Raw genomic sequence first — 21,335 nt, forward strand, 5'->3', positions numbered from 1 at the left:
TTGTGTATTATGCAATATTTTGTTCTATAATTATGCAACAATATCTTTTAAGTGCGTTTCACTTAATGCGCGCCTCGTATGGAAAGAAACTATTGAGAACTATTAAGAACTATTCAAATTTTTATAGTTACTATTCAATTTCTGTAGTAACTTAAATAGTAACTATTGGTGACTACGTGCATAAATAGTAATTGAATAGTAACTACAATTGTTGGTGAATAGTTCTGAATAGTAACTATTCGTGACTATGTAACCGAAGCAGTGTTGTTCGCTTTTTCTCGCGCATGCCCGAGAATTCGCAGTATAATTGTCTATTATTTCATTTGATTTTATACAATCTTGACTTTTAAAAAAAAATTTGTATAATGTTTAAATATGTAATCAAAATAGACCGCCTAAAAAACCTATATAAATCAGAATTTTCTACTTTTATACTATAATAATGTTATATTTGACGCGCATGCGCGAGAAAAAGCGGCTCCAGGAACAACACTGAACCGAAGAGTAATTGAAAAGTAACTACGACTATTGATAAATAGTTTCAAATAGTAACTAATCGTAACTACGTAACTGAACAACAATTGAATAGTAACTACATGAATAGTAACTCCCAGCAAACGAAAAAAGATTGAAAAGAATTGGAATGGGATTGCCAGAAATTCAATTAAGAACTTTCCGAATTCCATTTTGTCAAAAAAAGGGATTGAAATGGTTTTTAATACCATGGAATTCTTTATTTCGGAAAGAATTTGTCTTTCTTGAATCCCATCCAATTACGACACAAAAAACGTAACGGAATGAATACCACTGAATGCCAAATTAGGGATTGGAAAGTTTCATCATGAATTCCATTGAATACCATTGATTCCGTGAATGAAATGAATATCATTGAATGCCAAATTAAGAATTAAAAATTTTCGTATTGAATTCCATCTATTCTGACAATGAATTGAATACCATTGAATGCCAAATTAAGAATTAAAAATTTCCGTATTGAATTCCGTCTATTCTGACAATGAAACGAATACCATTAAATGTCAAGTTAGGAATTAAAAATTTCCGTATTGAATTCCATTGATTTCCGTCTATTCTGACAATAAAATGAATACCATTAAATGCCAAATTTGGAAATCAAAATGTATATATCGAATTCCATTGAATTCCGGCGATGTTTACAACAGAACAAATTCCATTTTATTTTAATTAAGAACAAAAAACGAGTATACGTTAAATTCCTAGTTCTATCCCATCATTATTTAAATCTATATTATATATTGTCATCCCCTATCACTTATAAAATTGAAAGTCATTCTTATAAATTAATTATAATTTCAAAGTTCCATATTAGTTAAATTTTTGATATCTTTGGGATAAACAGACTAATGTAAAACACTTTTTTTTAAATACTAAATAATGGATATTGTTACATTAAAATAAAACGTTTTATTTACAAAAAATATATTAAAATATTTTTATTGCAATTATATATACAATTATATGTACAATTAAGTTGACAATAAAATAAATTATATTATCTTTCGTTTTTTAGCGTACAGCGTGACCTCGATGAGAATTGTATTTTTACCTACTCCGAGTAACCAAAGCACGTAAAGTCATATAAGACATAGTGTTTTTTAAAATAATATTAAGTATTATAATACACATTCTTACAATAAATTACATTATCAATTTTACATAAAATTATTGATTTAAGATAATTTTTAAAAGTAAAAAGTTTTAATTAATCAGCCTCGAATACATTAGGCATTGAACAAACATACATTTGTTCTCCAATGTCTACTAGAACCATCTTTGAAGCAACCTCTACTATTGACACTAAAAATGGATTACTTGTTAGCAATCTTATCTTCCACATATGTGGTATTTCAATTTCTCCAAGAATTACCTTCTCTAAAAGCAATTCGCTGACATTGAAATAACATCCAGTATCGGGAAAACTGATTATTTCTAAAATTTGTGCAATTTTCTTTGATTTTAGCTGAATAATACTATTATTCCATCTTTTGGACCGCGCGTAATTTTTAGTTTGGTATAATTGGTTATTATACACACATTTCTCATATTTTACGCCTCCAGCTGTGTATACATCTGCAAAATATTTGCCCGATCCAAAAAAAGTTACACCCTCTGTAACTTCTACATTTACAGTTGACCGATTGCCACAAAATAGTTTATCACAATAAATTTTTACATTATTCGGTAAAGAATTAGTAGCTACGCCTACTCGATATGACATAACTTGCAATGATTTTTTGGCCAATTGTTGCTCTACTCCCTTTGGCCCGTTGACTAGTTGCTTCAAAACAAAAATGTTACTTTCATACGGGAAAACCGATGTCGCCCAAAGAGGTCCTGATTTTCTAACAGATTGAACGCAATGAAGAATAGAATGAACATTATATCGCATTGCAATCGTTCCATACAAATTTTCAAAATCTGCTACAAACTTCAAGAGATCTACTTCGCACTGATCCAGTTCAGAATGCGAGATTGAGGTCTTTTGTAAAATATACACGCTTTTGACAAATAGTACGTAATGTTTGAGATTTTCCTTTGGCACTAAATCCATACAAACAGGTATAGAGTAATATAACAACCATGACTTCCAATCTTTTGCTTTAAAATTACTATAATTAGTCATTGATTGCGGCAACTTCCGCAAATCGCGAGGAGGTTGAATTCTACATAATCTTTCGTTAATGATTTTCCTTGCATCGCGACTTAGAATTTTTGTGAATAAGTCCCATATGTGTTTTGTTACACCTAAAATGACTGTATGCATGCAATCAAGCGGAAAACCCCACACCATATCAAAATTTGATAATGATGCAAGTACCGAAGCTCCCTTCACTCCTCGACTTTGTAATCCAGTTTTAGCCGATACTTGCACATCATATAAATGAGTTTTATGAGTTCTTAACTCGGATTCTTGGTACTTGTAAGGATAACGCATAGCAGAAATATATAGCCCAGGATGATAACAGTAGCTACACCCAAAATATCCATTATATTGTATTCTATTTTGGACTACTGGTCGAGCTACGGAATCCATTGAACAACATAAAACAGTCGGCGTATATGAGATACAAACATTATCAACCGTTATGCCAAGATCGACACCGTCTTTACATAATCGATTAATTTGTTTAATGAACTCCGTAATGTATGTATTCATAAGTCGAGGAGTCGGCTCATGTTCAACAATCATGATACCTACCATCAATACATATTTAAAGCGCATTGTTGGTGGTAAATCATTGAAAATGAGTTGAAGAGGCCAAAAACTTCGTTTTGACTTATGAAATAATGGCGCTCCATCAGTATTAATATTACATGTTAAAGAAGTGGGATAGTCCATAATCATTTTACGATATAATTCCCCGTCGCTTATATCACTAATATCTCTACTTTCTTGTGTAACGCGCCGAGCATTAATTTTTTCAATCAAAGCATTCCGAACATTTTTATCCTGTATAAGTAAATCTAATTGGTACCGTAAATCTATAGATAAAAACATATTTGTGCTTGACAAATTTATATTGTGTTTATGATTGCAAAACTCGCACAATATTTGATTCGCCTCAAAATGTTTCTTTGTTGTAGAATATAATTTGCTGTAACAATTAGTGCAATAATAATGATAAGTTATTATATTATCCGGTCGATTTGCTTCGCGAATCTATGATTTGATATATTAATATTACGAAAAGCTGGTCCAGCACATATATGAAGAAGTTCCATTATAGATTTGCGCGCTTCATTTGACGCACGATATCGCAAACAGTGCCCAGCTACCATCGAGACAACATCATCTACACTTAAACCCGCCGCCGGAAACATTATTGCACTACCTGTGCGTGTATGAAATTCTTCATTTCGCACGTCTAAATCATCTTCATTTTCTTCTTCAATGTCATCAACACTCCCAGTGACACTTCCTGCATCCGATGTATTTTCATCAAATGCCATTTCTTCGTAAGATGCATGTACCCATTTTTGATCTTCAAATGAGATATTCTCTTGCACACATTGTGCAGATTGTGGTATTGTATTTTCGTGACTAATACCAGCACTGCCAATGACTTCTTGTTCAAATATTCCAGCGTTACAAAGCTGATTCGAACACGATGGTTCACAATCAGTAATCCCTACGAGGAACACAAGATATGTATTATTATACTCTTGAAAAGCCATTAATATGACACAAAAGATATTGAAAAATTACTAAAATAAAGATATATATTTAGATATATATTTCATTGCAATACATCAAATTAAACAAGAAATATTTTTGTTTCAAAATTAATGATATAATGATATTAATTTATTGTACCATAATTTATAATAATAACTAATTGCGTAATTAATTCGGAGTAAACAGCTGTGGTTTAACAAACCAAAACGTATATATTTCATTAAATTTTAAATAAATTTGTAGATCTCCAAAATTCACAAAAACATGATTACGATAAACATCGTTCTAAATTGATTGAAATTTATTTCATGTAAAATCCAAAATAAAGTATTTTTGATTTGTCTGAAATCTTCTTTCTTCTAATCTTTTTTTTCGCAATAGTTATAAAAAATCTATTTTTTGTTACAATTAATTTTTGCAATATTAACCGTTACTATAGCTGACTAATTAATCTCTTCAATATTTTCTCTGCAGTATCTTAAAGAATTATCTTTTATTTTTATATAGCGTTCTTCTTTATTTACGTTTATTTTTTTCGCCGAACTGTAAGAGTTTTAAGAAGGAAACTTTTTAAGGTAAATCCTGTAGTGTACACAAAGAACTGGGTTAGTGCTCACATAAACTGTATATATTTTAAGAAGTTTTTGAAGTGACTGATTTTGAATCAGATTTGCAAAATTAATTTGTTTAAACAAATTGTTATAAATTATTTGTTTAAACAATTTGTTTAAACAAGTTATTGCAAAATTCTTTTTTTGAACTTGTACTTATATATGTAATTTTTTAATAATTTTTCCCTAGAACATAATTTTGAGATTTTTTTAAAATTAAATTTTGCAATAAAACTTTCACAACCCGGTAAAAAAATTGTACGCAAATAAAAATGCTTTATAAAAATAAAAAATAGCTGTTTAAGGTACCGCATAAAAAATATTACAAAAATTAATTAGTCGGCTACAATAACAATTTAAATATGATAAAAATAACTGCTCATAAACCTCCTTTTTTTATTTTATGATGATACAAGACAGTATCACATTTTGCACCTGGAAAATATTTATTATTACAAAAATATTTATAATTACAGCCCAAAGTATTACAATTTTTTAATTTATGTACTTTATATGATACACATGATAAATATACTGTAGTAAAGCAAAATTAATAAATTCTTGTCATATTATTTAGAGCTTGTGAACAAAACTATGATACTAACTTCATATATTAATATGAAAAAATAAATTTTATTGTCAAGGCACAGCATAGAATTGAATACTAAAATCCTGGCTAAAGTATTATTTTTCTCAATAAAATTTCTTTACAGTTTTTCGAGGGGAGGAGGAATATAGATGCTAGTTAGCATCAAAAATATTAAATTGCTTGTCAATTTATTTTGTGACATTACGTTCCAGCTTTATGTAAGGACGGTGTTTTAAGACCAACAAATATGCGGCGCTCAGTTCGCGTGAGCTATGTTTCGTATATAAATTCACACAAGTAATTAATAGGCACTAAGAACCACCATAGATTTTCTGCAGACCGACATAGGTATTTCTATATATCCTTGTTTGAATACTAGATATTGTCACTAACAAGGGAACGGACAGAACTGTCCCTCACCGATTTTAATGAGCTTTGGATATGTTGTAGAACATAAAAAAATATTAGACTCATATTTTTTTTTATCTGCGTATCTCGACGTTTAAGGGTTGAAACCACCCGTCGAAAATAACGCATTTTTTCGTTTTTTGCGAATATCTTTGAAAATATAAGGTTTATGAAAAAATGTTCTATATAAAAGTTTTATGGCATTTTATACTCTTTACAATAGTATATTTATATTTTTAAAAAATTTTAAACTTTTTAATTTATCCCACCCCCCACCCCCTTTTTTCAACATATAAAAAATTTTGTAAGGACAAAAATTAAAGAGCATTAAAAGCCGAATCCACCCATGTATAATAACATATGGGTTCCATCATTCTCAATTATTAGCAAAACGAGATAGTAATCTCGCGCTATAGGTGCCGCGCTAGAAGTAGTGTTGCGTTATTTCTTTAGTCGCGTCACACTCAATAACTGCCACTTCTGCGTATATTTTTATATTAAAACATAAAAATGGATTAATTTTAATTATATAATACGCAACGTATTACTCGATATAAAGCATAAATGTATATATATAACAAAATTAGCATATATATACGTATGTGCCTACGTACATTTTCATTGTTACAAATGCGAAAATAAATTAATATGAAGCAAAATATTTTTTAACATTTATAACTGCAAATACAATATAACAAAATATATAATATCAAGAGGAAAATATAAAATATAAACTGCTATTATATAAATATAATAACTATTTGCATAATTATATTATTTACACTATATGCACGTAGCACGCTCTGATAATAAAGATAATATAATATATAATTTAATAAGTTTGAAATATTAATTAAAAAATATTATTAAATAAAAATGAAAGTATAAATAAAGGAAAAGTGAAAAGAGGTTGAAATAATTGTTACAAATATAATTTTACCAATATAAAATTTTTATTAAACAGAAATAAAAGAATACCAATATTTATTGCATGGGTAAGGAAAACTGCTAAAATCTTACCAAACATGTTTATAAATGTCTTATATTTATGGCACATATTCATTACAAAGATGATGTTCGTGGAAAAAATGTGTTATACAAAGCGATTTTCTACACCAAGAACAAGTTATAATGGCTATTTCGTCACAAAGATCGCATTTTACTTTAGAATTCTTTTTAAAACAAAAGTCTACTGGTGTTTCAAATTCTATCGGTATAACTTGCAGGTATTCATCGTATGCATTCTCTACGTACCCACTTTTAGTCCACGCATATTTAAATATATTTTGAAACCTGGGCGACGAGAATTGATGGTGTGTTAATGATTGTAATTTCAAGATATTATTTCTATTATGAAGATCTAAAGCCAGATTTAACAACATAATAGTATCAGAAAAGTATTTAATGAAATTCTTCCACAATCGAAATCCGTATACGTCTAATGGCTGTATTTTTCCCGTTGTACCGGCTGGAATAGTTAGGAAAACAATATCTGTTGCAGAATCTGGTTTAGTTTCTGAAACTATGTTAGGACAATGTCCACTCCACGAATCTAACAACAATACTGATTGTGGCCCGACATTCGGAAAAAATACTTCCTTTAGCCAAGTTTTTACATGATTTGATGTTAATTTGCCTGACTTTGAAGCCGTAACAAAGATATTAGGCGCGTTGAATAATGTTTCTTGTACTTTCGGACCAAATGTTCCTGTAATTTCTTTTAATACTATGAAAAGAGGTGATAATAATCTACCATCAGCCGAAATAGTCGGTTGAATTGTATAGCTATGCGTGGTTGCTGATATAGACTGTACTGTAGATTCTACGTTTTTAATACCTTTTTGAGCTAAAGTACGACCAGAATGAAATTCTAACTGAAATCCACTCTGATCTGAATTATAAATATTTTCCATGCCAAATCGATTAATATAATATTTTACGTTTGCAATAAATGTCTCGCATTTATTTTCTAAATCAGGTTTTGATAATAGAGACTTTTTTGTAACAAATTTTGTTATTTTTCTAGATACAATATTATGTGCTTTTTTAAATCTTTGTACCCATTTCTCTGAAGCTTTAAATCCTGCCACATTTTCTTCATTTTGTGCTTGAGAAGCCCATCGAGCGATGTCAATGTCATGAATGATGATTTTTCTTTCAAGTGCTTCATTAAAATGGTCTAATGTGTATTGAGAAATTTTTTTTAATTTTTCTGGCCTACTACCACCTTGGATGAAATAGTTTTCCCATCGTCGTAATTGTCGTATCGATGTAACTTGTCTAAATTTTTGCTTAACTCCTTCAAGCGATCTTGGTTTTGTCTTACCACTTTTCCAGTATTCCACAGCTTGCCTCTTATAGTCATTTGATATTGTTTTTTCAACTGAATCACAAATAACTTCTTCTGAAAAATAGATTTTTTCTTCATCCGCTTCTAATAAATCAACTTTTTCCGCTTCTGACACCTCATACTCATCATAAAAATCTAAAGTTTCTTCCTCTTCTAATTGAAATTGTTCTTCATTTTTTATTTCTAATAGCATATGTTCAATTTTTTCATTCACTCGTCTTTCCTGCGATGTTATCGGAGTGTTCGGATAATCCAAACCATTGAAAGTTATAGCGAGTAAAAATATCACATTATATGGATTAAATTGCAGCATTCTGAAATATTAAAATTAAATATATATCTCAATCTTTTATTATATGTAAAAAATAATACACTTCATAATCAATAAATAGAATTGTCTTCCCTGGTGGAAATATTTTTACAATTTTTTATGCATTTCTATAAAAAATTAAAATTTTTTACAACAAATCAAAACTTTCTACAAATTAATGAAAATTGTAAAAATTTATGACAATTTGTAATTAATATAGTATTTTTGAGTTTCTACAATTTTTTACGAGCACTTTCATGAGCGACGTAATTAATTGTAGAAGTTGTACATTGTTGTAAAAATCACAACTATTCACAACTATCTACAACATTTTACGAATATTTTTATGACCGCATGTAATATATATACTTATAATATTTTTATCATTATTTTTATATTTTTACAACATATCTAATATTAGAATTGAATACGTTAATACCACTAATAAAAATATTTTTTAAATTTTTTACGCAAAAAATGCAAACACCACAATTTTTATGATATAATTACAACTTTGTACGATACATTATTTGTATGTCAAACAACGCGATTTGGGCCATGCTTGTAATATTTTATAGATTTGCATAGAAAATTATAATTTTCTATAATATTACAACGCATCTACGAAAAATTATACTTTTCATAGATGTTTGTAATTTTTCATAAATGTTTGTAAATTTTCATAGATGTTTGCAGTTTTTCATAAATTTTTCTACGTAAATCTATGAAAAATTATAAACATGGCCCAAATCGCGTTGTTTGACATAAAAATGAAGTAGATGTATTGTACAAAGTTATAGTTAAATCATAAAAAATTGTAGTCTTCGCATTTTTTGCGTAAAAAATTGTAAAAATATTTCTACTAGAGTTTCTATGATAGTTATGTCGTTTCAAACTCTCTTGATAAAAAAAAAATAATAAGTCAAAATGAATTAAGTCACTAAAACTGAATAATAATTATAGGGAGACTACAGTCAAGACATTAAAATAAATATTTGACATTTAAAGTAAATAAAAAATAATTTTGTAAACGAAATAGTTGTGCTAATACAGATGATTACAAAAAATATGTAGAATTAATCACAACATCAATTACAACATTTATTGTTATGAAAATTGCTCTAAAAAATAATTTTTTTAGAAATATGAAATCGGAGAATAATATGAAAGATGACAAAAAATGAATGACAATGACAGAATTAAACGGCACACATTAAGAGAGTAAAGAGTAATAAATTAAAAGCAGATACTTACATGTTCACGAAAGAACAATACTTGTGACAATACACTATCCAATATACTTGTTCACATTACCAACTACGAACTGAAACGGCAGCTTCTCCTTTATATATTTATACGAATGTATATATGCAATACATTTTGCACACGACACCGGCGTATAAATTTAGCAACAATGATAGACGGATTGGTTGTTCTTGCGCAGGCGTGAGGCTTCAATAAAGTATCTATTAGTAATAGGAAGGAGATGTTTGGTCCCCATACAATTTTGCAAAAAATCTTACCAGTATTTATCAAATAAAATACAATATTTATAAATTATTCTATTTAATACGAGAAAATATACATGCGTGTTTAATATGTGAAATGTGTTCACGTCTTTATAAATTTGCAAAAAATTGTATGGGGATCAAATATCTCCTTCCTATTACTAATAGATGCTTTATTGAAGCCTCACGCCTGCGCGAGAACAACCGATCTGTCTATCACTGTTGCTATATTTATACGTTAGTGTCGTGTGCAAGATGTATGATCAAAGATCTCCTTCCTATTACTAATAGATATTTTACTGAAGCCTCACGTGATGCGCTTGCGCGAAAACAACCGGTCCCTTTATCAACAGTGATATTAAAGTTATTTGTCCGTGTCGTATGCAAAATGTATATATACATCCGTATAAATGTATTTTTAAACTTCAAATTAAATTAAATTATATACTTATATTATCTTTATTATCAGAGCGTGCTACGTGCATATAGTGTAAATAATATAATTATGCAAATAGTTATTATATTTATATAATAGCAGTTTATATTTTATATTTTCCTCTTGATATTATATATTTTGTTATATTTTATTTGCAGTTATAAATGTTAAAAAATATTTTGCTTCATATTAATTTATTTTCGCATTTGTAACAATGAAAATGTACGTAGGCACATACGTATATATATGCTAATTTTGTTATATATTGTGACGTGGTAGCTCAGCTGCCACGAGTAGCAGCGTTCCTCCCCCGTCACAGGCTGCGAATTCGCGCCGTGCGGGAAAATAGGCGAGAGGCGAGAGGGGATCTCCATGGGGAACCGCGACAGACCTAGCGAGCGTAGCATTAATTTCTTATATTTTTGATTTCTTTGCGCGGCGGCCGTCTTCCGATGGAATGCGGCGAGAGAGCGAGAGAGGAGGAGAGAGAGCAACAACGATGCGGGGAAGGAGGAAGGACGCCACCGGTGCCCGGGAGAGACGAGCACGCGGCCCGCACGGGGATTCGGCGTGGCCCTGGGAGGGCCACGGCCGGAGCCTAAAGCGGCGGTGCCCGCCAACACCACGACGGAACGTCCCGAAGGGCTGTGGAGGAGCCCGGATGGGATAAAACGCATCGAGGAAGGCGTCGAGTCCTCTCACGGGGAACGGAGGTCCCCGCGTGCGCTGCCCGGCTCGGGAAGTAGCCCAGCGGGAGAAAGAGAATTTCGCGGGGGCCTGCGAGGCCCCCGGAAGGATTACGGCGCGCACGTCCCTGCGTACGCAGGACTGCGTGCCTTGCAGCAATTGGGTCGCGGCGCGGAAACAATGCGCATGACTGGGCGGGGGGTCGCGGCGTCGATCCGGGATCGACCGCGATCCACCCCGCTTTTGCGTGCGAGCGGCCCAGCCGGGAAGTTGCGTGTCGTGTCCCTTAGCGAAATTATCGGTGTGGCTAGTGCGAGGCTGCAACCAAAAAAAAAAGGGACGAGCTTGGAGACGAGGGAGGACGTCGCCAGGACATTACTGGTGAGGTGGCCTGTCCAGAGAAGTTACTGTAAGCGGTTGCCGGCCGGCGAGGTGTTCCCGGGCCCGTTCTGCATCCGCTTTTGTGTTGGTGCGTGACTCGCGTGGACCGCAGGGCGGTCATACGTTCGTGTCATTAATTGGGAATATATCGGATGCAAGCGGGCGGGACGCCGAGGCGCCGAGCCACGGGGAGGACGATCGTGAAGACGCGTGGGTTCCGTCGGAGATTCCCCTCGACCGGGCGCGCCGCAAAGCCCTCGCGCGAGCGAGTATCGCGTCGCGAGTAGCGGGTGGACGGGACTTCCGGTTTCGCGACGGTGTGTAGTGCGGTAGCGGCCGGCGATTATTGTGTGACCCCCGCGAGACACGTGGTCGCGTTCTCTAGTTGCCGGGAGTGTCGGCACGTTCGAACGTCCGGAATTCATGTGCGCGGAAGAGTCCATCGTCTGTCCTTGTCGGCCGCGCCCCTACCGCGGGAGCTTCCCGCGTATCGTTAGCGTCTCTGTTTGGTATGATTCGCGCCGGGGCGCCGCCTTGTCGGAACGCCGCATGCCGCGTCCCGCGATATTATTGTTTTCGTCTGATTATTAATTTTTAATAAAGCTCGTTATCTGTTGAATTCAGAGCCTAATTTTCTGGTGTGTCGTCCGCCACTTCGTGTCACCGCATTCGCCTGCTCCCTTACGATTCACCCCGCCCCTCTACCGTTAGGCAGAGCTGGTCGAGATTGTCGCGCGAGGATCGAGGACACCTTGGCGTAACGATTTTCGCGAACTGACGCGTCGTCGAGCGCGTCTGGCGCCCAACAATTTTCGTGACAACGCGTGGCCGAGATTCGAGCGCGACAAGCACGGCATCGGGGGTACCGGTTACCCTATCGGTCTCGCTGCTTTTTGCTCGCGGCTTTCCCGGTCAGGAAAAGTCGTGACAATATATACATTTATGCTTTATATCGAGTAATACGTTGCGTATTATATAATTAAAATTAATCCATTTTTATGTTTTAATATAAAAATATACGCAGAAGTGGCAGTTATTGAGTGTGACGCGACTAAAGAAATAACGCAACACTACTTCTAGCGCGGCACCTATAGCGCGAGATTACTATCTCGTTTTGCTAATAATTGAGAATGATGGAACCCATATGTTATTATACATGGGTGGATTCGGCTTTTAATGCTCTTTAATTTTTGTCCTTACAAAATTTTTTATATGTTGAAAAAAGGGGGTGGGGGGTGGGATAAATTAAAAAGTTTAAAATTTTTTAAAAATATAAATATACTATTGTAAAGAGTATAAAATGCCATAAAACTTTTATATAAAACATTTTTTCATAAACCTTATATTTTCAAAGATATTCGCAAAAAACGAAAAAATGCGTTATTTTCGAGGGGTGGTTTCAACCCTTAAACGTCGAGATACGCAGATAAAAAAAAATATGAGTCTAATATTTTTTTATGTTCTACAACATATCCAAAGCTCATTAAAATCGGTGAGGGACAGTTCTGTCCGTTCCCTTGTAAGTTTGATTCTTATCCAGCATTGGCTCTAATAATAAATATTTCCTTGTTCCCAAATTGAGAATGTCATACTGTCCTATATATATTTTCATATATAATATTATACAAACAAATTTTCTTTTTACTTAAAAAAATAATGACTTGATCAACAAACACAAAAAACATTGTAATGTCTTGGAATAAAAAGTCATCATACAGCAGATAAAAGGTATTTATGAAGAACGCGATAAAGAAAAAGTGATAATAAACAAGTGCAAAAGTTAGAAGTTCATTACTTATTATAATAAAATTGAAATAAATTGAAATAATATTAAACCTGTGCGTTCATCTACACGACGTAACATTGCGTCGTATTTCTGTTTCCATTTCTTATATGTAGCTTTCGATACCATGTCCTTGTTGAAGTTTCTTTGTAACCATAGTTTGTATCTTTTTCTTTCCATGTTGTATTCAGTGTTTCAATATTCACTGCAATTCAATGCAACAAAAAAAATTAGCAATATACAACAGTATTTTACTACATCAATTTTACAACAAAAACACAGATAAAAATATTAATTAATTTTATGACAAAACTATAAAAGACTACAAATGTTTTGAATTAATTTGCATACATTTCAACACATTGTTACGTTCAAGTAAAGTGAAAAAATAATGCATGTTTATGGCGTATGAAAGAGATTGATTAGGTTTATTTATTCGCTTGAAATAAAACATAAAAAAATAAAGCCTCTATAAAAAGTGCAAAAGCATATATTTGTTACATATGTGCAAAGGCCTCACTATGCAAAAAAGTTGATTTTTATTGTAAAGCAGGATTGATAAAGTGTGTTGCTCATGAGCTTTCCTCTTTTTCTCTTTCTTCTACCTTATTCAAATGAAAGAGAGAAAGAATTACTCGCGAGCAACATTTCGTCAGACCTATTGTAAAGTTATGTACATATATACAATAACGTTGATACTTATTAAAATGATAAAAAATCTTACCTTGAATACCGTAAAATGATCTCTGCTATCTGCTTCCAATGACTGCGTATAATTTTAATGGAAGATGTACATACAGGTTAGCAATGCAGTCTTTCAAAATCTGAATGTCACATACTTCAAACGTAAATATTCGAAAGTCACAAAAATATGTGACTTCTTTCCGCGTGCATTGCACAAGACGTAAATCACGTAGTTACGTATTATAAATTACGTATTACACAATATAACCTGAGTCAGCAACAGGTATAAGTATCAACGGCCGCCTCGTGGCGTCATGATATTAGACCTGTTCTTTTTAGCTGCACTGATGCACTGGTGCAACAAGTTAAAGTGAGACAAATATATTTTTTCTCATTCTAACTTGTTACACCAGTGCAGCAGTGCAGCGAAAAAGAACAGACCAATTGTACTTTATGGCTTTCATTTTCGGTACGAAATACGAACACGTGCGTCCCGGCTGCACGTGACGTAGCAGTCAATGATTGGGCGCACGGTATTGGTAGCCGGCAGGCAATATCGTTCTCGATTCTCGGTGCCTGGCGAATGTGATTTTCTCCGCTTTCGCGTGTCTCGGTAATTTCGACGTCCTTAGTCCTGATATCATTTCTTGAGCTGTGTATTCGCGTTCGGTTCTCTTGCCTGCACATCATTAATCGATTCTCGCGTCGTTTAAGTCTGAGCGATTTCTCATGTTCGATTTCTGCCCAAACCGGCATTTTCGTGTTCACGCGACGTGTGTGTGTTGACCGTCCACATTGCGTGGGCCGAAACATGTATGCGTACGTGCGGATTTCGCCAACAAAAAATGTCCACGAGTTTCGGAAAGTTGTGCCGGTGAAAGATATTAAAAGGTTCAATTCACAAAATCCACTTAATCCGCGACAATTGTATAAAATTAAGCACAATGGAGATATCGTCGTAGGTCACGTTCTACGTACTGCAAGTAAGTAAAAAAATTATATTGTCTTATATATTTAAATTTTTTATTGTACCAGATTATCAAAAATTTCCTTTAAAAATTCCTTAAAAAACATTTAATGCAACAGATTTTTTATATAAATTTATTGTTAAATATTTTTATTATTAATTTATTATCATTATTTGTAGATACCAAGAGCGAATTGGAAGCAATGGTGGCAGGAAAAAGGATGAATGTCCCACCGTCACAACATCTACTGTCACCATCTGACAGCTTTAGCACTGATATTGAAAACTCACCAAAGTCTGCTAAGGTACGTTAATATACTAAGAAACAATAGCCTTGTTCGTTTTGTCTATTCTGGGTCTACTCGGAGCAAACCCAAGCAGACCAATGCACTTTAATAGGTTGGCGTCATCGGAATCAATTAGAGTGCGTTGATCTGCTTGGGTTTGCTCCGAGTAGACCCAGGACAGACAAAACGAACAAGGCTAATGACTCTACAGTGAATTTATTATGTTTTTTTTATAGAGGAAAGGTGAAAATTTAGAACATATAAAACAACATAGGCTAAAGCAATTAAAAGAACGTCAGGCTCTGTGTGCAATTAATGCACAGTTGAAGAATACCAGGTATGAAAATTTGACACAAATTTTTATAAACTTGATATAAAGTGATTTATGGAATTATGACAAACACATTATTAAATAGGAACATAGCACTTGCCGCAACAGCAGCTCGCCGACTTCCAATATTGAAATAGAAGATTTAAAACATACTATAAACGCATATAAAGCCCAATGTGATTTCTTAAAAGACAGTCTCCAGAGAAAAGAAAAAATAATTGCGGAAAAGGAGGAATGGATTGTTAAACAAAAAGATATGGAAGTAACTATTGCGGCATTACAGAAAGAAGTACAAACATTACGCCGATTAAATATTGAATTGCAGGAAGCTGCAATCTTAAAAGGAAAAGAAATCCAAAGTTCGTATATATAGATATATATATGTTTAATATACACAACATAGCAGCTATACTGTATAATATGAAATAATAATACAATTATTATTATGTAATTGATTACTTTTTTACAGATTTCAATGAAGGCAACAATTTAAATGTGGTTACAGGAAACAACCTAACAGTGTTAAATAAACATCCGGCAGTTGGTTATATAACGCCTGATAATAAAAGCGTAAGTGATTTCAATGTTTGCAAGATTAATTTACAGATATTTCTCTACTTACAACAGGATTACGTTCGTAATACTTTGTTTGTAAATCGAATTTATTTGTAAGTTGAATGAATAGCATTTATATTTTATATAGTTTATATGATAAATGAAACTTTATTTAAGCAAAATAATTATAACTAAAAACGATTACAGATCTATTTAGAAAATAACGAAACAAAATGTTTTTCTAAATTATTTTTAATACATTTAATTATTATTATAAAATTAATATTTAGCTTAAACACAGATTAATTTCACCAAGTGATTAAAAAATAAGATTTTTTTCTTAAAAATAAAACTTAATATAACATTTAATATTATAAAAATAATATTTAATTTAAATCATTGATTAACGAGTGTTTTGTTAGATTAATTATAATTAATCTACTTGTTTATTTTTAGTCAATAGCATACCGGTTGTACATAAATCCGAAAATTTATAAATTGAGATAATCACAAGTAGAGGGATATCTGTACTTATCTTCAAGTTTTCCAAATTTCCTGAATATTTTCTAAAATTTATAACATTTGCGTGGGAAAACATTTTTTAAAATTTATTTTATATATTTATTATTGTACATTTAGTCATTTGTAACTTCCATGTAAAAAATTATTTTTTAATTTTCTTTTTAATAAATATTTATATATTTAACAACATCAAATAGTAATTAAACAGATATGAAAAAATGTCTAAGTTTGCGTTATTATAAATTGAATTTTTATTTATAACTATGGTATTTATTTGTTTTGACCATTTTTATGTAATATACAATAATAAATTACAATAGTCTTTTTCAGATATATGTTACGCAAATTATTGAAAAAATTTTAATAAGTTAAATTTAAATTTTCAATGTAAAAATAAATTATTAATTAAAAATATAGATTAAAAAAAACATCAACTGATTGGATAGTTTTGCAAACAGTACCACAGAATTTTACATAATGAAGCAAACTAATATTTATAAAAGATTGTTATCTAAACAATTTTAACTTTTGTTATTGCTCCCCGCAATAATAACCTTTGGAAATCTGCCCAAGTTTTTTATTACAATATTTTGTTTATATGTCATATCTACGAATGTAATATAACAATTAAATCTTGCAGATTCATCTTGGATATGGCGAATACTTGCCCAAAACTGCATATGTTGCAGCTGCTTGCGATTGCAGAAGGTCTGCAATTTTTGTTCGGCAAATCGCGATTTGTCTGTTTTCTTTGGAGACGCTTTTAAACAGCACTGTAACAGGCAAAGGAAGTAACCGAAATAGAAATTCTAAAAAGCCGGAAAATGCCTTAGATTGCAACAAAATTTTAGCGATTAAAGGTAATCATGTGTAATATGTAATTTCGTATTATCTCATCAATGATTTCTTTCTCTTTTATTATTGTTTTTCTTTGTATAATCGTTTTTCTTATTATTAGACGACGAATAAAATATATCATAAAACAGTCAACCCTTAACATTTTTTACAACCACAACAATATTGAGATTTTAATTTTTTGCTGAAATTGCAACCGGTGGTGTACAAAGTAATCATATTTATATCTATGAAGATAAATTTAATTCTCTTTAACATTAGAAACTATATTAATGCTTTTAAATATATGTATCTAATTATATTTGCGATAATAGAAAAAAACACTAGTTTAAACATTTTTGCTGGAAACATTTGTTTTAGAGCAAAGGCTGCAACTCAAATAAATGAAAACATAAAGTTTTCTAATTTTATTATTGCATATTGCATTATTTTACAATTTATTACAATTTAGAAATTTTGTTTGTTAAAGTCGCTCTTAGTCTTCAAAATGACATGTCATTGTTTAAGGGTAACATAAGACATGTTATTTGAAGACCAATAACAATTTTAACAAACAATTAAAATTTTTATATAATTTATAAAATATTGCAAAATACACAATAAAATTAGTAAACGTTTGTAATATGTACCTACGTTTTATTTTTTGCAAAAGTTAGAGTTGAATTGAGTTGAGTTGCAGCTTTAGTTGTGTTGACGAAGCCCTTTGTTCTAAAACAAATGTCTCCAACAAAAATTAAAAAACATTCAGTGTATCTTTTATTTTTGACAAATTGTAATGGAGCAAACATTTGAAAGCACCAATTTCTAATTAATATTCAAGAGAATTAAAATTATTTCCACAGATAAATATGAATACTTTGTATAATACCGATTGTAACTTTAATAAAACATTGAAATTTCAATATTATTGTAAAAAAAGTAAAGGACTGATTGTTTAAGAGTAAATTTTATTCTTTGCCTAACAATACAATAACATTTTATTTTCTAATTTTCTTTGATAATATACTATTAAGTACTCTTCTTTTCTTTAGCTATATACTATCATTATTTAACGGTTGAAAAACAAATTCCATCAGCAGAGGCGGACAAATTGGTGGAAAAAACTAGAAATATTTTAGCTAAATTTATATCTTCCTTAAAAGATTGTAAGCAATTTTGTTTCAAAATGCGACTATTACAGTTACAACTTCTTTATTGAGATGTTTTTGTACCGACATATTTATAATATAAACATTTTTCAGCGCATACATGTACTACAGAAAAAGAAACTCATGCAATGGATGAGGTTCTCAATTCAGAAGAAGAATTGGACATCGAACAAAACATTGAGCAAAATGTTGAATCGAATATTCAACGGGACACTGATGAATCGAACATCGACCCGTTAAGAATAGAAGAAGCTGCACAAGTGCCTAATGAGGAGACATCTACATCGAATGAAAATGACAACGATCCGGACTTTGCTGTCCTTATCCCAGCCGAGTCATCATACAGTGGTGGGTACAAATAAATATAATACTTATTTTTCGAAACCACTTATACTTATCACAATTTCTCTTTTCCAGATTCTGATTAAACCGTGAAGGTTTTGGGACATTTTAATGTCAAGAGTCAAAATTATATTTATATTTATTATAAATATTAAGTGTTTTTATTTAACATTTTATTTTTACATTTTTTATTTTTACAAGTATCTTTTGTTTAACTTTATCTGATTTTTTGTTTTGTTTGATTATAATTTTTAATCGAAAGTTTTTTATTAATACTTTATGTTAGATACTTGATTATTAATATTAACGTTATTTTTTGTTTTTTTATAAATTTTAATTAGTATTTTTATTTGTAATATTAATAAAAATTATAGTAACAATTATATGTATGGTAAATAAAAAGTATATTAATTATATAGTAAATAAAAAAGAAACGTTTATCTAAAAGCATTGAAATTTATTATCCTTTCCTATTTTCATAAAATTGTGTGTGTGTGTGAGTGTGTTCGGTCATTACGGGATTCATTGGAATTTAAAACAATTTTCTAAACCATCTAATGCCATATAATTCCATAACCTCTACGGATTCCATAGGATTGAATGGGATTGAAAATTTCTTTTTTGGATTCCATGGGATTAGATCATCTCATTTCGAATCCCATCTAATTCCATTTAATTCCGTCAAAAAAGGAATTCAAAGGTATTAAAAATTTTTAATACCTTTGAATTCTTTTTCGTTTGCTGGGCTATTTGTGAGTAATATTACTAATGATTTGATAATAATTGTAAATCCGAACACATGATATTTTTCTATATTTGGCTTCAAAATATTTCACACACACGACACACACGACACATGCCACACACACACACACACACGCGCGCGCATATATTCTCTGTAAATTATAAGATTTACTTATTCATGCTAGAATTAATAAATATTGGATTACGATTTATGTATTTTTAATTATAAAAATTTTAATTATAAAAATTCTACATTTTGCAAAATGTATATATACACATATTGCACGTGTCTATTATAATAAATTTGTTTGATGTGTCTGTTTGTTCGCTGTGTAACTCGAAAGCGGCACAATAACATTTACAAATTATTTTTACATCACCATCTTCACTATGAGCTAACCTCGAGCTGTATTAAATTTGAACCCACTAAGACTGTGCCATCCCTTGAGATGGCTTCGCTTTCTTATTTATAATATTTACATATTTTAATATAATATATTAATGTATAATATATTATATATTATATTATTATTATTATTATTTAATATACAGGGTGTAACAAAAATACCTAACACAAAATACACGAGATTCTTTGTATAAATGTGAGTAAAAAAGGTTTTGTGAGTAAAAAATGAGCTATTAAGAGAACTACAAAATTTTAAGTAGTAAATTTGAACATTACTATTCATTACTATTGACATAGCCTATAGTTACTATTCACTTTAATAGTAAACTATTGACGATTCCAATAGTAATGAATAGTACTATTCACACCAATAGTAAACTATTAACGATTCCATTAGTAATAAATAGTAAATGCCTATAGTTACTAGTCATTTCAATAGTAAACTATTGAAACGATTCTAATGGTAATGTCCGAATTTACTACTTGAAATTTCAAATAGTTTTCTCAATAGTTTTGAATAGTTATTTTTCAATAGTTTTTAATAGTTTCTTTCCGTACGGGGCTTGCAACGCTTGCGAGCATTATTTGTTTAATATTTGATTGAACAACAAGAATGAAATGATTTGCAACAAATATCCTTACATAAATCTTAAGGGCAGGTTTCCTAAGGTTAGAAATGGACCTTAGGATACCTGCTCTTAGGACTACTAGATGGCCTTACATTAGAAAGACATAAGACCTTAGTAAAAAGGGCATACAAATTAAGGATATAGGAATGCCCCTAGGCTACACGACCCTAACTAATAACTAATATAATATTAAATTAAATAAATACTACTATAATTACAAAAGCTGATATCACAATTATGTATTAAGCTGCGGTCCACTTGACGCTACAAATGCTTCGAAGTATTTTTCTTTTCTTTGCTTTTAATAAAGATAAAAGGAGAAGAATATTTTGAAACATTTGTAGCGTTAAGTGTACAGCAGCTTTTGATCCTGCCATGTCTTATGGGCATATAAATACTATAAATGCAATTCTTTCTAACACCGATTCTTCTACCTCTAATAATTTCCTCTCTAACCTACCTTCTTCCCTTGTTTACCTCTTTCTAACATCAACTTCCTTTGCCCCTCTTCTATCCCGTTCCTACTTCCTCTTGCACTTCTCTCCTTTCCCTCTCTCAGCATATTCCCGCGCTTGTTCTCGAAGCT

The 21,335-nt window shown here is 31.5% G+C and overlaps 5 protein-coding genes across 12 annotated transcripts in view; 3 read left to right on the forward strand and 2 right to left on the reverse strand.

The window, feature by feature from the left end:
• The window catches only part of LOC105838954 (putative phosphatidate phosphatase), a 240,593-nt gene that overhangs the window by 164,301 nt on the left and 54,957 nt on the right, over positions 1-21,335 (forward strand). The window lies entirely within an intron of this gene.
• LOC118646142 lies at positions 1,458-14,303 on the reverse strand. 2 transcript variants are annotated; one of them, XM_036288450.1, is made up of 3 exons: positions 14,004-14,303; positions 13,333-13,484; positions 1,458-4,169 (listed from the first exon to the last, which is right to left on the reverse strand). In XM_036288450.1, exon 3 carries the CDS (start codon positions 3,536-3,538, stop codon positions 1,742-1,744), a length of 1,797 nt encoding a protein of 598 aa, XP_036144343.1. In that variant the 5' UTR covers positions 3,539-4,169; positions 13,333-13,484; positions 14,004-14,303; the 3' UTR covers positions 1,458-1,741. The 2 variants fall into 2 exon arrangements, with proteins under 2 accessions (XP_036144343.1, XP_036144344.1); XM_036288451.1 differs by having other exon boundaries at positions 2,084-4,169; positions 14,004-14,287.
• LOC118646143 lies at positions 6,756-9,981 on the reverse strand. Its single transcript, XM_036288452.1, has 2 exons — positions 9,739-9,981; positions 6,756-8,488 (listed from the first exon to the last, which is right to left on the reverse strand). The coding sequence occupies exon 2, from the start codon at positions 8,485-8,487 to the stop codon at positions 6,871-6,873; it is 1,617 nt and encodes a 538-aa protein (XP_036144345.1). The 5' UTR covers position 8,488; positions 9,739-9,981; the 3' UTR covers positions 6,756-6,870.
• Positions 14,568-15,763, forward strand: LOC118646146. The gene is made up of 4 exons (XM_036288462.1): positions 14,568-14,946; positions 15,111-15,235; positions 15,454-15,554; positions 15,634-15,763. Exons 1-4 carry the CDS (start codon positions 14,775-14,777, stop codon positions 15,683-15,685), a joined length of 450 nt encoding a protein of 149 aa, XP_036144355.1. The 5' UTR covers positions 14,568-14,774; the 3' UTR covers positions 15,686-15,763.
• On the forward strand, positions 15,777-19,196 carry LOC118646145. Of its 2 annotated transcripts, XM_036288460.1 has the most exons (6): positions 15,777-15,907; positions 16,018-16,118; positions 17,266-17,485; positions 18,512-18,625; positions 18,722-18,976; positions 19,046-19,196. In XM_036288460.1, exons 1-6 carry the CDS (start codon positions 15,805-15,807, stop codon positions 19,054-19,056), a joined length of 804 nt encoding a protein of 267 aa, XP_036144353.1. In that variant the 5' UTR covers positions 15,777-15,804; the 3' UTR covers positions 19,057-19,196. The 2 variants fall into 2 exon arrangements, with proteins under 2 accessions (XP_036144353.1, XP_036144354.1); XM_036288461.1 differs by lacking the exon at positions 18,512-18,625 and having other exon boundaries at positions 19,046-19,194.

Source organism: Monomorium pharaonis, chromosome 6 (assembly GCF_013373865.1).
Source record: "Monomorium pharaonis isolate MP-MQ-018 chromosome 6, ASM1337386v2, whole genome shotgun sequence".
NCBI classification, from domain to species: Eukaryota; Metazoa; Arthropoda; class Insecta; order Hymenoptera; family Formicidae; genus Monomorium; species Monomorium pharaonis.

Excerpts from the sequence above, each read along its gene's own strand:
- LOC118646142 (XM_036288450.1), bottom strand. The coding sequence starts at position 3,538 with ATGTTTTTATCTATAGATTTACGGTACCAATTAGATTTACTTATACAG.
- LOC118646143 (XM_036288452.1), bottom strand. The coding sequence starts at position 8,487 with ATGCTGCAATTTAATCCATATAATGTGATATTTTTACTCGCTATAACT.
- LOC118646146 (XM_036288462.1), top strand. The coding sequence starts at position 14,775 with ATGTATGCGTACGTGCGGATTTCGCCAACAAAAAATGTCCACGAGTTT. Across the intron at positions 15,236-15,453 it reads ACTCACCAAAGTCTGCTAAG|AGGAAAGGTGAAAATTTAGA; the intron begins GTACGTTAATAT and ends TTTTTTTTATAG. Across the intron at positions 15,555-15,633 it reads GCACAGTTGAAGAATACCAG|GAACATAGCACTTGCCGCAA; the intron begins GTATGAAAATTT and ends ATTATTAAATAG.
- LOC118646145 (XM_036288460.1), top strand. The coding sequence starts at position 15,805 with ATGGAAGTAACTATTGCGGCATTACAGAAAGAAGTACAAACATTACGC. Across the intron at positions 15,908-16,017 it reads AAAAGGAAAAGAAATCCAAA|ATTTCAATGAAGGCAACAAT; the intron begins GTTCGTATATAT and ends ACTTTTTTACAG. Across the intron at positions 16,119-17,265 it reads TAACGCCTGATAATAAAAGC|ATTCATCTTGGATATGGCGA; the intron begins GTAAGTGATTTC and ends TAAATCTTGCAG.